Source organism: Aythya fuligula, chromosome 14, assembly GCF_009819795.1.
Source record: "Aythya fuligula isolate bAytFul2 chromosome 14, bAytFul2.pri, whole genome shotgun sequence".
Lineage (NCBI taxonomy): Eukaryota > Metazoa > Chordata > Aves > Anseriformes > Anatidae > Aythya > Aythya fuligula.
This window is the reverse complement of record NC_045572.1, coordinates 7,984,482-7,997,950: the sequence shown is the minus strand read 5'-3', so window position 1 is coordinate 7,997,950 and position 13,469 is coordinate 7,984,482. Positions and strand designations below refer to the sequence as shown.

The window sequence follows — 13,469 nt, the reverse complement described above, 5'->3', positions numbered from 1 at the left end:
TTTTGCAGCAGAATATCCCCCGCCTGCCCAGCCAGGGACGGGACAGCAACTCCAGCCCCGCTGCCCCTGCTCCATCCTGGGCAAACCAGGGCACGGCAGGGCGGGACCCAGTTGCTGGTGGATTTGAAACTGCATGTAATTGATGCCCAGGTTTGGCTGTGCCCAAGTCCCATCACCTTCTTCACAGAATCACAGAATCACAGAATTTCTAGGTTGGAAGAGACCTCAAGATCATCGAGTCCAACCTCTGACCTAACGCTAACAGTCCCCACTAAACCATATCCCTAAGCTCTACATCTAAACGTCTTTTAAAGACTTCCAGGGATGGTGACTCCACCACTTCCCTGGGCAGCCTGTTCCAATGTCTAACAACCCTTTCGGTAAAGAAGTTCTTCCTAAGATCCAACCTAAAACTTCCCTGGCGCAACTTAAGCCCATTCCCCCTCGTCCTGTCCCCAGGCACGTGGGAGAAGAGACCAACCCCCACCTCGCTACAGCCTCCTTTGATGTACCTGTAGAGAGCAATAAGGTCGCCCCTGAGCCTCCTTTTCTCCAGGCTGAAGAAGCCCAGCTCCCTCAGCCGCTCCTCGTAGGACTTGTTCTCCAGGCCCCTCACCAGCTTCGTCGCCCTTCTCTGGACTCGCTCAATCACCTTGATGTCCTTCTTGTAGCGAGGGGCCCAAAGCTGAACACAGGTGCGGCCTCACCAGAGCTGAGTACAGGGGGACGATCACCTCCCTAGCCCTGCTGGCCACACTGTTTCTTATGCAAGCCAGGATGCTGTTGGCCTTCTTGGCCACCTGAGCACACTGCTGGCTCATATTCAGCCGACTATCAACCATCACTCCCAGGTCCTTCTCTGCCTGGCAGCTCTCCAACCACTCATCTCCCAGCCTGTAGCTCTGCTTGGGGTTATTGTACCCCAGGTGCAGGACCTGGCACTTGGCCTTGTTGAACTTCATGCAGTTGACCTCAGCCCATTGGTGCAGCCTATCCAGATCCTCCTGCAGAGCTTTCCTACCCTCAAGCAGATCCACACACGCACCTAACTTGGTGTCATCTGCGAACTTACTGAGGGTGCACTCAATGCCCTCGTCCAGATCATCAATGAAGATATTAAAGAGGACCGGCCCCAGCACCGAGCCCTGGGGAACGCCACTAGTGACTGGCCTCCAACTGGACTTGACTCCATTTACCACAACTCTTTGGGCCCGGCTATCCAGCCAGTTTCTAACCCAACGAAGCATACGCCAGTCCAAGCCAAGAGCAGCCAGTTTCTTGAGGGGAATGCTGTGGGAAACGGTGTCAAAAGCCTTGCTGAAGTCAAGGTAGACCACATCCACAGCCCTTCCCTCATCCACCCAGCACGTCAGTTTGTCATAGAAGGAGATCAGGTTCGTCAAGCAGGACCTGCCTTTCATAAACACATGCTGACTGGGCCTGATCGCCTGCTTGCCCTGCAAGTGCTGCATGATGACTCTCAAGATAATTCTTGTTGCTCTTGAGAAGATAATATTTTTATATATGACAGGCCCTATAAACTACAGGTTGTTTTCCATTAGCATTCTACTCCATTGATGGAATCTCATCATTTTAATTAAATATATACATGTATATATATATTTCTCCAGAACTATGAGTCCAGAAGTCAAAGAATCTTGACATAAGAGGAGTGCTGCACCTGTCCAAGTATAAATTCTTTGGAAAGTAGATTAACTGTAATGGAACTTCATCAGTACCTGCTAAATGCACTGCTTTCATATTTGTTTGCTTTATAATAATTCATTTTTCATGTGAGTGTGTTTGCATGTGCATTATCTTCAATTTGTGTTCAGTTTTTCATTGCATATTGTGTCCATTCTGTTCCTAAATGTGATATTGGTGTGAATATATGCCTGTTGCCTAAAAGATAAACAAATCCTGTCTGGATTTCTCCCCATAGGATGGATGAATTCTGTTCTGGAAGGCTAATAGATAATCTGAAAGAAAGACTATCTACGTGTCATCAGTCAGCAGTACAGAGAATGTCAGAACATCCTCAAAAAGAAAGACAGCTTTGCACAGTTCAGTTTTCTCAAGATACAACATGTATGAAATAAAACAATGAAGATACCATGGTTTATCCTGACATACTCAGAGCCCACATCTCACTACTTTGTGTCAAAATGTGCCATAAAGTTCACAAGTCACTCTGTGTTTCTGGGGATGGTTTAGTTGTGTCAGTGACCTGGTCTGCAGCTGCTGCTGGAACTGTAATGTGAGATGTGGAGACCTGTAGCTGAGGACAGAGAAGTAGGACTTAAACAGAGGACATAAAAAGACTTTGTCTTCCCAGTTACCTTCCCAACACAGGAGATCTCTGCTGCTTCTGCAAGCATAAGCCAAATTTCTTTTGATCTGGGATTAAAATGACCTTACCATTTAGCTAGATTTGGTTTAAAAATAGCATTGGCCACTGTGAACCACTGGACTATTCACTAGTATCTTCAGAATCAGTAGATGTTAAGCAGGGTGTCCTTGTGTTGCCCCAAATCTGTGTTCATCTATGACATGAGTAAACATGACATCTCCTTTGATCTCTCTGTCTCCTTTGAAAATCTCTGTTCAGAAGCTCTGTTTTCCTTCCAGACAGTGATTACTCTGTCCATGAAGTTGTGCTTGACCACTGACCTCCCTTTTAGGTGGCACTGGACCAAGTGTTTCCATTTTCTCAATGTTTTCATGCCACTTACTGAGAATGAAATCCAGGGGTTACAGAACTGGGGAAATAGGTTTAAAGATGACCAAGACTGGCTTCAGGGGATTGAGGAAGTAGAGCACTGCTGATTGCTTTCTCTGTGCAGTTCATCCTCTTAGGCTGGCTAGAATACTAAGGTTCTCTTTGTTTTGCTGATACATTCTGCTAATTTTCTTGCTCCCTGAGTGGAAATAGAGACATTCTGAGGTAGAAGGATGAAAAAGAGAGATTCTACGTCCTCACACAATCCTGGGAATGGGGGAAGGACAGGCACAAACCAGAAGTCTGTATCTCAGCTTTTTTTCCTACCTCCCTCTCCTAATAGTTTTGTTCCTTCTTCTTTTATGTCCATTTCATTTCCTTTCTGATCCATACCCCTGCTTTGATTTGAGATTGTTTCTGCTCCCTTCCTTCTTTTCTCCAGATTTTTCCATGTCCTTTTCAATGATTGAACCCAATTTTCCCTTTGATAATGACCACTATGATTTTTTTCTTACTGATGCTACACTGACAAGCTCCTCCTAAGTTCCCTTCAGGATGGATACTACATACATTTCCCTTTCTTTACCCTCTTTAATCAGCTTTGGCATCCAAGCAGGTTCATACTTGTTTTCTCTTGGGCTCTCTTTCATGGCATCTTTCCCTCTTCTAACCATCGCTATCTCTCCTTCTCCTTTCCCTTTCTTTTCTTCACTTCCAAATCTGCTTCTCATTTCAAGCTCTCCTTCTCAGTTGACCAGCTAGAATTTCAAAATTAGTCTTTCCCAGTCCAATCTCTCCCCAAGTCCTTTCATTCCTGTTTTGTGCATTGAAAAATGCACACAGGAAATTTCCGTGTCCAAAACAGCATACAATCTGTGTACTTCTCTTTTATTTGCTATGTCACTCACCGGTTTTCCTTCAATCATTCCTTTTCACCATCTTCAGGTAGTGAATTGGAGAAACATTTGTCCACAAGTTGGAATTTTCTTGCTCTTTTTTCCTGTGATTTCTTTGTGGCCCTTCTGTCCCTGAACTCATTTTCAAGGTTATGCAAATGTCACTATCACCTTACTCTCCTCTTTTGCTTCATAAAAATTTGGAAAGCCAGAACTATTGATACAGTGGGCTTGAATTACTTAGCAACTTCATGCTTTTCTCTTTATCACATAACTTTTCCATGTGTATCTCCTCCTGGTCAACTGAAATTGTCACTCCAGAAAACTGTGGAAGCAGTCATAAAAAAAGAATTGTATTAAAAAAAAAAAAAAAAAAAAAAAAGTGGAAAAAACAATCTTAATAGATATTACTTCTCCCCACGAGATATATTAACATAGACTTAGAGATTATAATATTATTTGTAGGCTATTTGAGATCACCATGAAAACATGCTGTTCTAGGAATTTATGAAGAACATTTTTCTGCTGTATATTTGATGTAGGAGTAAGAACGAAGATGGAGAAACTGGATCTCACTGAGCACAAAATTTACAAAGATGAGAGTAATTACTTAGTTGGCTCCAGAAGGCATTAGTAGTACCAAAATGTTGAAGCTGAAAAGGGTTCATTTTAAAATAAGCATTGAAGGACTAAAGAGATAAAAGTGAGAATTCCTTCCTCTAAATAAGGCACATGGAAAAAGTATGGGTAGAAGTTTGGCTGGTATCTTCTGTCCAGCATTATCTTTGGAGATTAAAGACTACATCTATCAGAATTTCTCTGAGAACGTATATGAGCTTAGACGTTTGAAGCAGGGGATTTCTCTTCATTCTCCAATCTGGAAGATATTCTGGAGAGATTTCAGAGCAAATATCCTCGAGAACTGGTGTTAGTAGAAATGAAGTACTATTACACAGGAGGAAATATATTGATATTAATACTGAGCTAATTCTTCACTTCAGATTACCTTAGGGAGAACACACAGCAGCTAGAGATTCTCTTGTGAAAAAGAAAGTATCCAAAGCTCTGAGCCTCCTGTAACTGGTGTGTGCTTGAAAACTTGTAGATTATCTCTCTGCTTCTAGAATATGTTCTGTACAATGCACAAGCAGTCTCCCAACGTTTGCCCATAGCACACATCTTTGTCAAGAACATTTAACACAATGTTTGTATAGGACACCTTCAGGACGTTTCATACCGTCTTGGATTCTTAGTGCCAGAAATGTCTCAGTAAGTACTAAGTAAGTGTGTATTTGCCAAATACTTCAGGTGGGAAGAGTATTCCATAATTTACTCTAGCAATAGCCAACACCTGACGGAGGAGGGGCGTGCTGAGGCTGGCGGGTAGATGCCCATGTGTAGTTCCTGCTCTGGACGCCCAGTGCCGCTGCCGGGCAGGGAGAAACCAGTGAGCACCAGCCAGATGCTGCACGGCTGACGTTAGCTGAGAGCCCAGCCGGAATATTCTGCTTGCCGTGGAATACATCCCATTTCTAATGCTTTCCAAGGGATCTGCCGCATCAAGAACCGTCTGGAACTTCCAAGAGCACGCGACAGAATTGGGAATGTGAAGGAGGAAGAAGGTCACCCAGGCTGTAACCGCCTGCTGATGCCATACGCCGTTCCTGGGGAATATGGAGTCAGGCAGAGCCCGTTGGCTGGTAAGCATCGGCTTAGTACCGCGAGAAAGAAATGTTTACGTTTAACAGAGTGATTGGGGAAGCATTAACTGGACTGAATGCAGAGAGGAGGCTGGTTTGTCTCTCAGTAAACCACAAATAGGATATATACCAGTAGTATTTGTCATATAAAGGAGAGCCAGGAGGTGCAGAATGATTCTCCCGACTTTCGTCACGTTTGCATCCAGCTGAGGAGCTCAGGGCAGAAGCTCTGCGGGAGCGCTGGGGATTCAGAGTGCCAGAAGAGTAAGAAATTCGTCCTGAGAGCTGGCTGGGAAGGATAGTGTGGCTCCCTCCTTGCACTCGGACATGGAAAGCACACTGGTTCTGGAAAGCATCTGTGCTTTCATTCTGAGGGAGTGTTTCTCCCGAGCCACAGGGCGTGCCAGAGAAGACGGTTCTCACAGCTGCGAGGCAGTGGCTCCAGGGGTGGTGCAGAAGTTTTTATTAGGGTGAGCCAAACATGACCTGGGAACAGTGAGCTTTCACTCGCATGATCTGAATTCCCAGACTGAAGACCAGGCAGGGGATTTTGAAACTGAAATTGCTCAGGATGCAGAAATGCGGGAAGAATTCTATTTTAGGAACACTGTGTCCTTAAACGTGAGACCCAACAGGAAATGAGCAAAATATGTTGCCGTGGCTCTTTCCTAGATTTAAGATGTGAGTCTTTTAAAGAAGAACTAGGTTTTGTTTATTTTAAACAACGTTCTTAGGGTAAAGGAATTATCACTAAACAAAAAATCAAGAAAGCCTGCAACATCACTATGTGTTTAAGGAGATAAGCAAATTCTCTGACAAATTTATGCAGATTATATAATATTATGGCTATGGTTCTTTAGTCTGTCCTACGCACAATGTATCTTCACATGGCAGCACAGTTACTTCTTGCTTTTCCTGTGAGGCTTTTCCATACACACTCATTTTATTGTTGTAACTCGATGGAAGACGGAGTCATTAGCTATCCAATGATGCATGGTAAGTGATTTACTTCATTTTATGTTTCTCTACAATCTGAAAGAGTGTGACCTTCAATCTAAGGGCAACAACTTCTGATGTACAAAGATATTATTGAAGCTAAGAGTTCTGTTAAGGATCGCTGTTCCTGTTAAACCCTTCTACACCTGAAGCTGAAGGATAATGTCCCTCTTCAGAAATGAAGTGAAATATTCTCCACCTGGATTTGTTCTCTGCCTTAGTGGACCCAAGGATTTACAGTAAAGCAAGGTTACAGGTCCATCTTCCTCTCTCTGAGGTTCCAAGGACTGCGTAGGAGCGCTGGTGAGGGCACAAGCAAATGGATACCAGGTGCCACTGTTATTTCTCCATGACGTGAATGAGGAACCGCATTCCCAACCAAATTCACCTACTGATGTACTTAACCTATAGTTGTTTTTACAACAAGCTTCTGTGTTGCTGATAACGATAGAAACCAGAGAGAAAGACACATCCAAGGAAGGAAGGAAGGAAGACTGTTCTCAAGGGCAGCTATGTGCATTTTGGGTACCTTGTATGTGTCCTGGCCAGATCTTGCCCAGAGTCCGCAAGAGTAGTCGTGATGTAACGTGATCCTCAGGGCTGACGATGTGTGCCCTGGGGACTTTATCTCTTATCTGGCACGCTTCCCACCTCCCTCCTCCACTTCCTTGTATTTATTCCTTCCAGATCCTCCCAAAGAGGCGAATTATACCTTTCCCTGAGAATGATCCTGCCTCTAATCATCCCATAATAAATTCTGAAGATTCCTACACACACCTCCAACATCTCATAATCATTTTGTTGTTTCTTACGACATCCTTTCTGACGATCCATGATAATGTCCTTTCCTTTCCGTGTCTGGTAGAACCTCTTGGAATCTACACTTGGATAGCTCCTTTAATGGCCCATCAACCAGTATCCTAAGGTTCGTGGTCTTTGTCATTGTCACTGGTCGTTAAAGTTTGTGTCTCTAGGTGTTTAATTTTCTTGCCCTTTGTATTAAATAGCCTTAAATAACCTTACACAAGTGCAGGAGTTCAGGTTTGATCTCTGAGCACAACGTCCTTGCAGCTGTTTCTAAATCGTGTGGTAATATCAGAGGAGAAAGGGAGATACACCTCCAAAATGTGAAAGCAGGTTACAGAATTTTTACGTTTGTGTACGGCTGGGGACATTTTTCATGAATGTGTGAGTGCTGGGTTTTTTGGTGACACACCTTGGCGTGGGAGCAAAGGAAGGTTCACGGCCAACTCACGGAGAAAGACGCTTTTCACACAGCAAAGCACGGGAATCCTGTGTTGTCTGGGCAAAGTGTGACACACAAAGTGAAGTGAACAACGTTAGGATGACATGTCATTTTAGTAACATTTTAGTGAAATTGCGAGATAGAGTGATGGTGAATCATTTACTTCCTAGACCTTTCCCTATACGCTCTCCGGCACCAGCTCTCCTATTCAACAGTTTCCCTGACATTAGCATGCCCCACTTGCTGATTGTCCTGTGCTGATTAACAAGAGGCAAAGAAGGCAAACACCACTATTCATCCCGTGGAAGTGACATCTTTTCGCAATCTCTCTACAGCACAGAGGAAAACTGAAAGCTGTATTTGAAGAGTTCGCGGTGGTGGGCTGGAAAATGATACCCAAAATGTTGTCACTCTGTATGGGGAGCAAGACTTCTTCAAATACAGCAAACACTACAACTTTTGGCTTCTGTTGGTAAGAAGAGTGGAGATTCAAGCAGCAAACATGAGATCAGCAGCTCTGTCCCGAATGCAAAGAATATATTCCCCCTTGAAACGCTGGGTGGGGGTGTTGGCCACGGACCGGCATTCTTCTCTGCATCGGCTTTTCAGACACAGGGAGACAGAAAAACCGTGCGAGCTGCTGGAAGGGCGGCGGGGCACGGAGCCGGGGGGGTTTCGGGCTTTATGATTCCTGACAAACATCGCTCTGCCTCCCTTTAAAATACGGGGAACAACGGCGGATGCTCGGAAAGGAGGGCTTATTTGGAGAGTCATGGCGTTTGGGAGACAGAGCAGAGGCACTGAGAGGCAAGTGGTCTTGTTTGTTCTGTGCGTTTGCGTGTGTCAGAGCGGGGCCGAAACCCTCCGCTATTCTCTGGCGGAGGAAATGGAGAGGGACTCCTTTGTCGCCAATATCGCAAAGGATCTGGGCGTTTCTCCGAGCCAACTCGCGTCTCGCAATGCCCGTGTTGTGTCCGAGGGGAACGAGCAGTATTTCCGCCTCAATCTAAACACCGGAGTCCTGACGGTAAAGGAGACGCTGGACCGAGAGGCGATCTGTCCGCAGAGCGACATCTGCACACTCTTCTTTAAGATATTATTTGAAAGTCCGGTGCAGCTGATCCGAGGGGAGGTGGAGGTTCGTGACGTGAACGACAACTCCCCCGTATTCCCGGAGAAGGAAATGGTTTTGGAAATTCTGGAAACAACATCCCCCGGGACTCGTTTCCCCCTAGAAACCGCCCAGGACAGGGACGTGGGGAGCAACGGCCTGCAGAACTACAGCCTCGGGTCCAATTCACATTTCTCCCTCGTTCTCGGAACAGGGAAAGATGGAGCAAAATACGCGGAACTCGTCCTACAGAGGCAGCTGGACCGCGAACAGCAGGGGGAGGTGAATTTACTCCTCTCCGCCATCGACGGGGGCTCGCCGCCCAGGTCAGGCACGGCTCAGGTCCGGATCGTGGTGCTGGATGCCAACGACAATATTCCTGTCTTCTCCCGGGAGGTCTACGAGGTCCGCGTGGCTGAAAACAGCCCCCCAGAGCAGCTGGTGGTTAGGGTCGTGGCCGCGGATCCCGACGAAGGGTCCTACGGCAGAGTGCGGTATGCCTTCACCCAGACATCGGAGCGGTCCCGCCAGCTCTTCGAGCTGAACGCTGCCACCGGAGAGATCCGGGTCTCGGGCAACCTGGATTTCGAAGAAACAAAAAAACACAAGTTGGTGGTGAGAGCCACCGATGGAGGAGGGCTGTCTGCACATTGCAAAGTGCATGTGGAGGTGCTGGACGTGAACGACAACGCCCCGGAGATAGCGCTCACCTCCCTCACCGCCTCTATCCCTGAGGATGCCCCGCCCCGAACCGTGGTGGCCCTGTTCAGTGTGCGGGACCGGGACTCGGGAGACAACGGTAGGACGGACTGCGCGATCGATGTCGATTTGCCCTTCAGTCTCACCCCCACTTTCGACAATTACTACGAGCTGCGCACAAACGCGGCCCTGGACAGGGAAAGGACGGCGGAGTACAACATCACCATCACAGCCATAGACTGGGGCAGATCTCGGCTGAGTTCTCGGGAAAGAATCTTCGTGCAGATATCCGATGTGAACGACAATCCCCCGGAGTTCACACAGGACGTTTATACCATATCAGTGAACGAGAACAACAACCCTATGCTCCGGATCGGCAATGTAAATGCCACGGACGCCGATGCGGGTAAAAACTCCCGTGTGAGCTACGCGCTGGTGCGAGAGGACAAAGAGCAGCCCGACGTGTCGATCAACTCTGAAAATGGGGACGTTTACATCCTCCGCCCACTAGACTACGAAGAGGTGCGCGCCATCGAGGTGACCGTGCGCGCCGCTGACGGGGGCTCGCCGGCGCTCAGTGCCGAGGCGCTGCTGCGGGTGCTGGTGCGGGACGAGAACGACAACGCGCCCGTCGTGCTGCACCCACCTCCCGACGGCAGCGCGGCAGCGGGCGAGTTGGTGCCGCGCTGGGCGCAGGCAGGTTACCTGGTGGCCAAGGTGGTGGCGGTGGACGCGGACGCGGGGCAGAACGCGTGGCTGTCCTACGAGCTGGCCAAGGCGACGGAGCCGGGGCTGTTCCGCGTGGGGCTGCACAGCGGCGAGGTGCGCACGGCGCGGGCCGTGACCGAGCGCGACGCGCCCAGGCACAGGCTCGTCGTGCTGGTTCGAGACCGCGGGCAGCCACCGCGCTCCTCCACTGCCACCCTCACCATCACCCTGGTGGACGGCTTCTCTGAAGCCCACTTGCGTGTGAGCGAAGAGGCGCCGACCACCGATCCCGACGGGAGGCTCACCCTGTACCTCATCATCTGCTTGGCCTGCGTGTCCGCGCTGTTCCTGGCCACTGCAGCGGCCGCCGTGGTTGTGAGGTTGCGGCGGGCCAGGCAGAGCATGGCGGGGTCCTTGCCCACTTTCCCGAAATCTGCCGCTGAGAGCAGCGCTGGCTCCTTGCCCCGTAGCTATGTATACGATGTCTGCTTCGCCGCCGGGACCGTCAACAGCGAGTTCCGCTTCCTTAGGCCCCTCTTCCCCTGCTTCCCAGCTGGGCTGCCCCACGGCCCGGGCGACCAGCGGAGCTCGGTGTGCTCGGCCAACCTCGGGGAAGAAGCCGACTGGGCTGCACAGGTGAGGGACCTGCGCGGGCCGAGGTGACGGGGGGGGGGGGGGGGGCGGGGAGGGCGGGGAGGGAGTAGAGGGGTCGGGAATCATCCCTGAATGTAGAAGTGGGGCAGTAGGGAGCAGCAAAGTGGCGGAGCTGGTCCTGAAAGAGTCGCCGGAAGGATAGGAGTGGGTGGTGGTAGTGTCAGAGCCGCCGCCGCGCGCTCGGCTGCTCCCCAAGTGCGGGCTAACCGCGGCTCTGCATTCGGCTTCATGCCCTGGTCATTTGTGTGAGATTAAGTCTGTGGTGTCATCCCAAAGGGGGGGGGGGGGGGCAGCTGGACCATGAGAAAATGTGAACCAGGAGGATGGATGCGGGAGCCACACAGTGGGTCCTGCCCACGTCTTGTGTAGAGTCCGTAGGGGCCGGGTGCAGGAACGACACCACTCCCGGAGACACTATCCCTGGGGTCGTGGTGTCCCTGTTCATTGGTAGCATCAGGGTCTACGGGGGCAGAGGTGGGTCGGGGTGTCACCCTTCTGATGGCGTCCCCTGCACTGTTATCAAGAGCTGGTGCACGGCGCTGGCAGCTGCCACTTACTGGGATAGTGGTGCTGAAGCCAAGCTGTCTCACAATCTGCCGTGGTCCACGGAGCTATATATCATAAAAATCCGGTATATTTTTGTGGCCTTTGTTAACAAAAGCCATCAAAACAATTATTGGCCATCAAAAAAAAAAAAAATTGCCCATCAAAATATGGAGATGGGGGCTTTACAAGGCAACCTCTTTGTCCCTTCCTGGCCCAGCCGGGTGCTCTCCGACAGTACCAGTATCTCACTTCACGGTGCTGTGAACTTATAATGAGTCTTATCTAAGACGTTTAACGTCCGTCTGTTCAAACAATATGGGGGAGACCAATAATGATTATCGAAACAGCTCCTCCTCTCCTCATTCTCACATTGAGTCCAAGTTGCCTCTAAAGGTGGGGTTATTTGTGTCTGATGCCCATCTAAAACTTCACGTGAGTCTGCAAAATGGACATATATGAGAAAGGAGACCCACAACCACCTTTTTATGGTCACTCCGTAACGTCTTCAAATTTAATAACCACTGATGACTTGGCCTCACATTACCACAGGTTCTCAGAACTGCCATGGCAGTGGCATTAAGAGGACACAAAGACCCACCTCGAAATATCAACGTTAAATCACGTTTTCTGTTTGCGAGAAACAGGTTTGGAGCTCTCCCTGTTTTAAATCCTCTTCTCCCTCCTCCTTCCCCCCCCCCCCCCCCCCCCCCCCCAAATTAATAAAAACTTTCCAGTGGTGACTTTTTGTTGTCCATATAGGAGGACGCTTTAGGGCTTTTATTTTACCTCGTTCAGGTCAGAGACCTGACTCCCATCCTTCCTCCCTCTTTGACTCACGCACTGGTTTAAGACAAGCCCTCTAAGCGTCTCGCTGACATCTGCTTACCCTCGACGTCCAAATATCAACACTCCATTCTGCTCTTCGCAGGGTCGAGTTCCCCTCTCTGAAGGCACGGGTCCCAGGCCAGCAGAGGAAAATGCCAGTTCTGATCAAAATCCTTGGCTCACCCATCAGTAAGTGAGGAGAAAGACAAACATCTTGGTCCTCACTGGCTAACGTCCTCACGGGGAAAGGAGAGCAGAGAGACGGAACGTGCACCAAAAAAGTACCAGCGTACAAGTCCTCTGTGAGACAGCAAGGACTCTCATCTTAAACAGTATTTTGTTCATATAAGTATTTTGAAATTGTGATAAGGATGGAGGAGGACTATGTTGCATGCTGATTACACTGAGACTTGATGTATGATTGTGAGAGAGTGCTATTTCTCCTGAATGTTAAGGGAAACATGAAAACAGAAACATGTTCAAGATATGCTTTTCCTACATCAGCTTTTCTGTATTATTTGTTATTGTGAAGAGGGCTCCTTCATCACGTTTTAGTTTTCTGCTACTTGTTCAATGCCAGGTCATACAGCTATTAAATTAAATGAGGCTTGCAAGGGAGTTTTTAATAACAAACATAAGGAAATTACTTTCGAAGTGGCTGACATTGGCACACTGTAATCGATCATGAGTTTACACGTTGTCCATGAAGTAGAGTGGTCTTTGAGCACTGTATTCCCTTTTTAAATTTGTTTCGTTTTCTTTCATAATAAAGCCGAAATCAACAGTTAAAGAGCGTTTCAGGATTATCAAATATAAGGTAGTAGAGAATTAAAAATACTGTTTGTGTTTTAACAGTAAAACGTTAACAATAATCTGAAGGCACTCTAGAATATAGAAAGTCAAGGAGCATTCCGTTTTCCTTTACTTTCATTAATCGGTATTAAAATATAAAGTAAGGTAGTATTTCCTGTCACTCACACGTTTAAAAGAGTAAAACGCCTGATGACAAAATAAACAATAAAAGGTACCTGTAAATCCCTCGTGTGAGTGTGCTATCTCAAAGACCACTTGTCACAGTAATCGCCTAGATAATACCCACCCCAAGAGTTGTATTTTGAGAATAATTCCATGCATTAGAAGTGGGTATTTTACAAGGCAAATCAGAACATCTTGGGAAGAGGGTGTTCTTCTGCCAGAGCAGGGTGGGGTGGGTTTGTCTGAGTCATGCTAAGATCGGTGAGAAAAGAGAGATGCTGCCCGAGCCCCTTTGCAAGGGCTTCTGGCCTGACAGGTTGTGAATCGGGAACAATTTCAATCCATTCGAGAAAACAGTCCAAGAACTAATAAAGGGAACCACCTAGCGATCACT

At 48.0% G+C, this 13,469-nt stretch overlaps 1 protein-coding gene across 1 annotated transcript; it reads left to right on the top strand.

The window, feature by feature from the left end:
* Positions 1 to 8,184: 8,184 nt before the first annotated feature.
* LOC116494938 (protocadherin beta-15-like) lies at positions 8,185 to 13,135 on the top strand. Its single transcript, XM_032197095.1, has 2 exons — positions 8,185 to 10,711; positions 12,204 to 13,135. Exons 1-2 carry the CDS (start codon positions 8,330 to 8,332, stop codon positions 12,291 to 12,293), a joined length of 2,472 nt encoding a protein of 823 aa, XP_032052986.1. The 5' UTR covers positions 8,185 to 8,329; the 3' UTR covers positions 12,294 to 13,135.
* Positions 13,136 to 13,469: the final 334 nt, after the last annotated feature.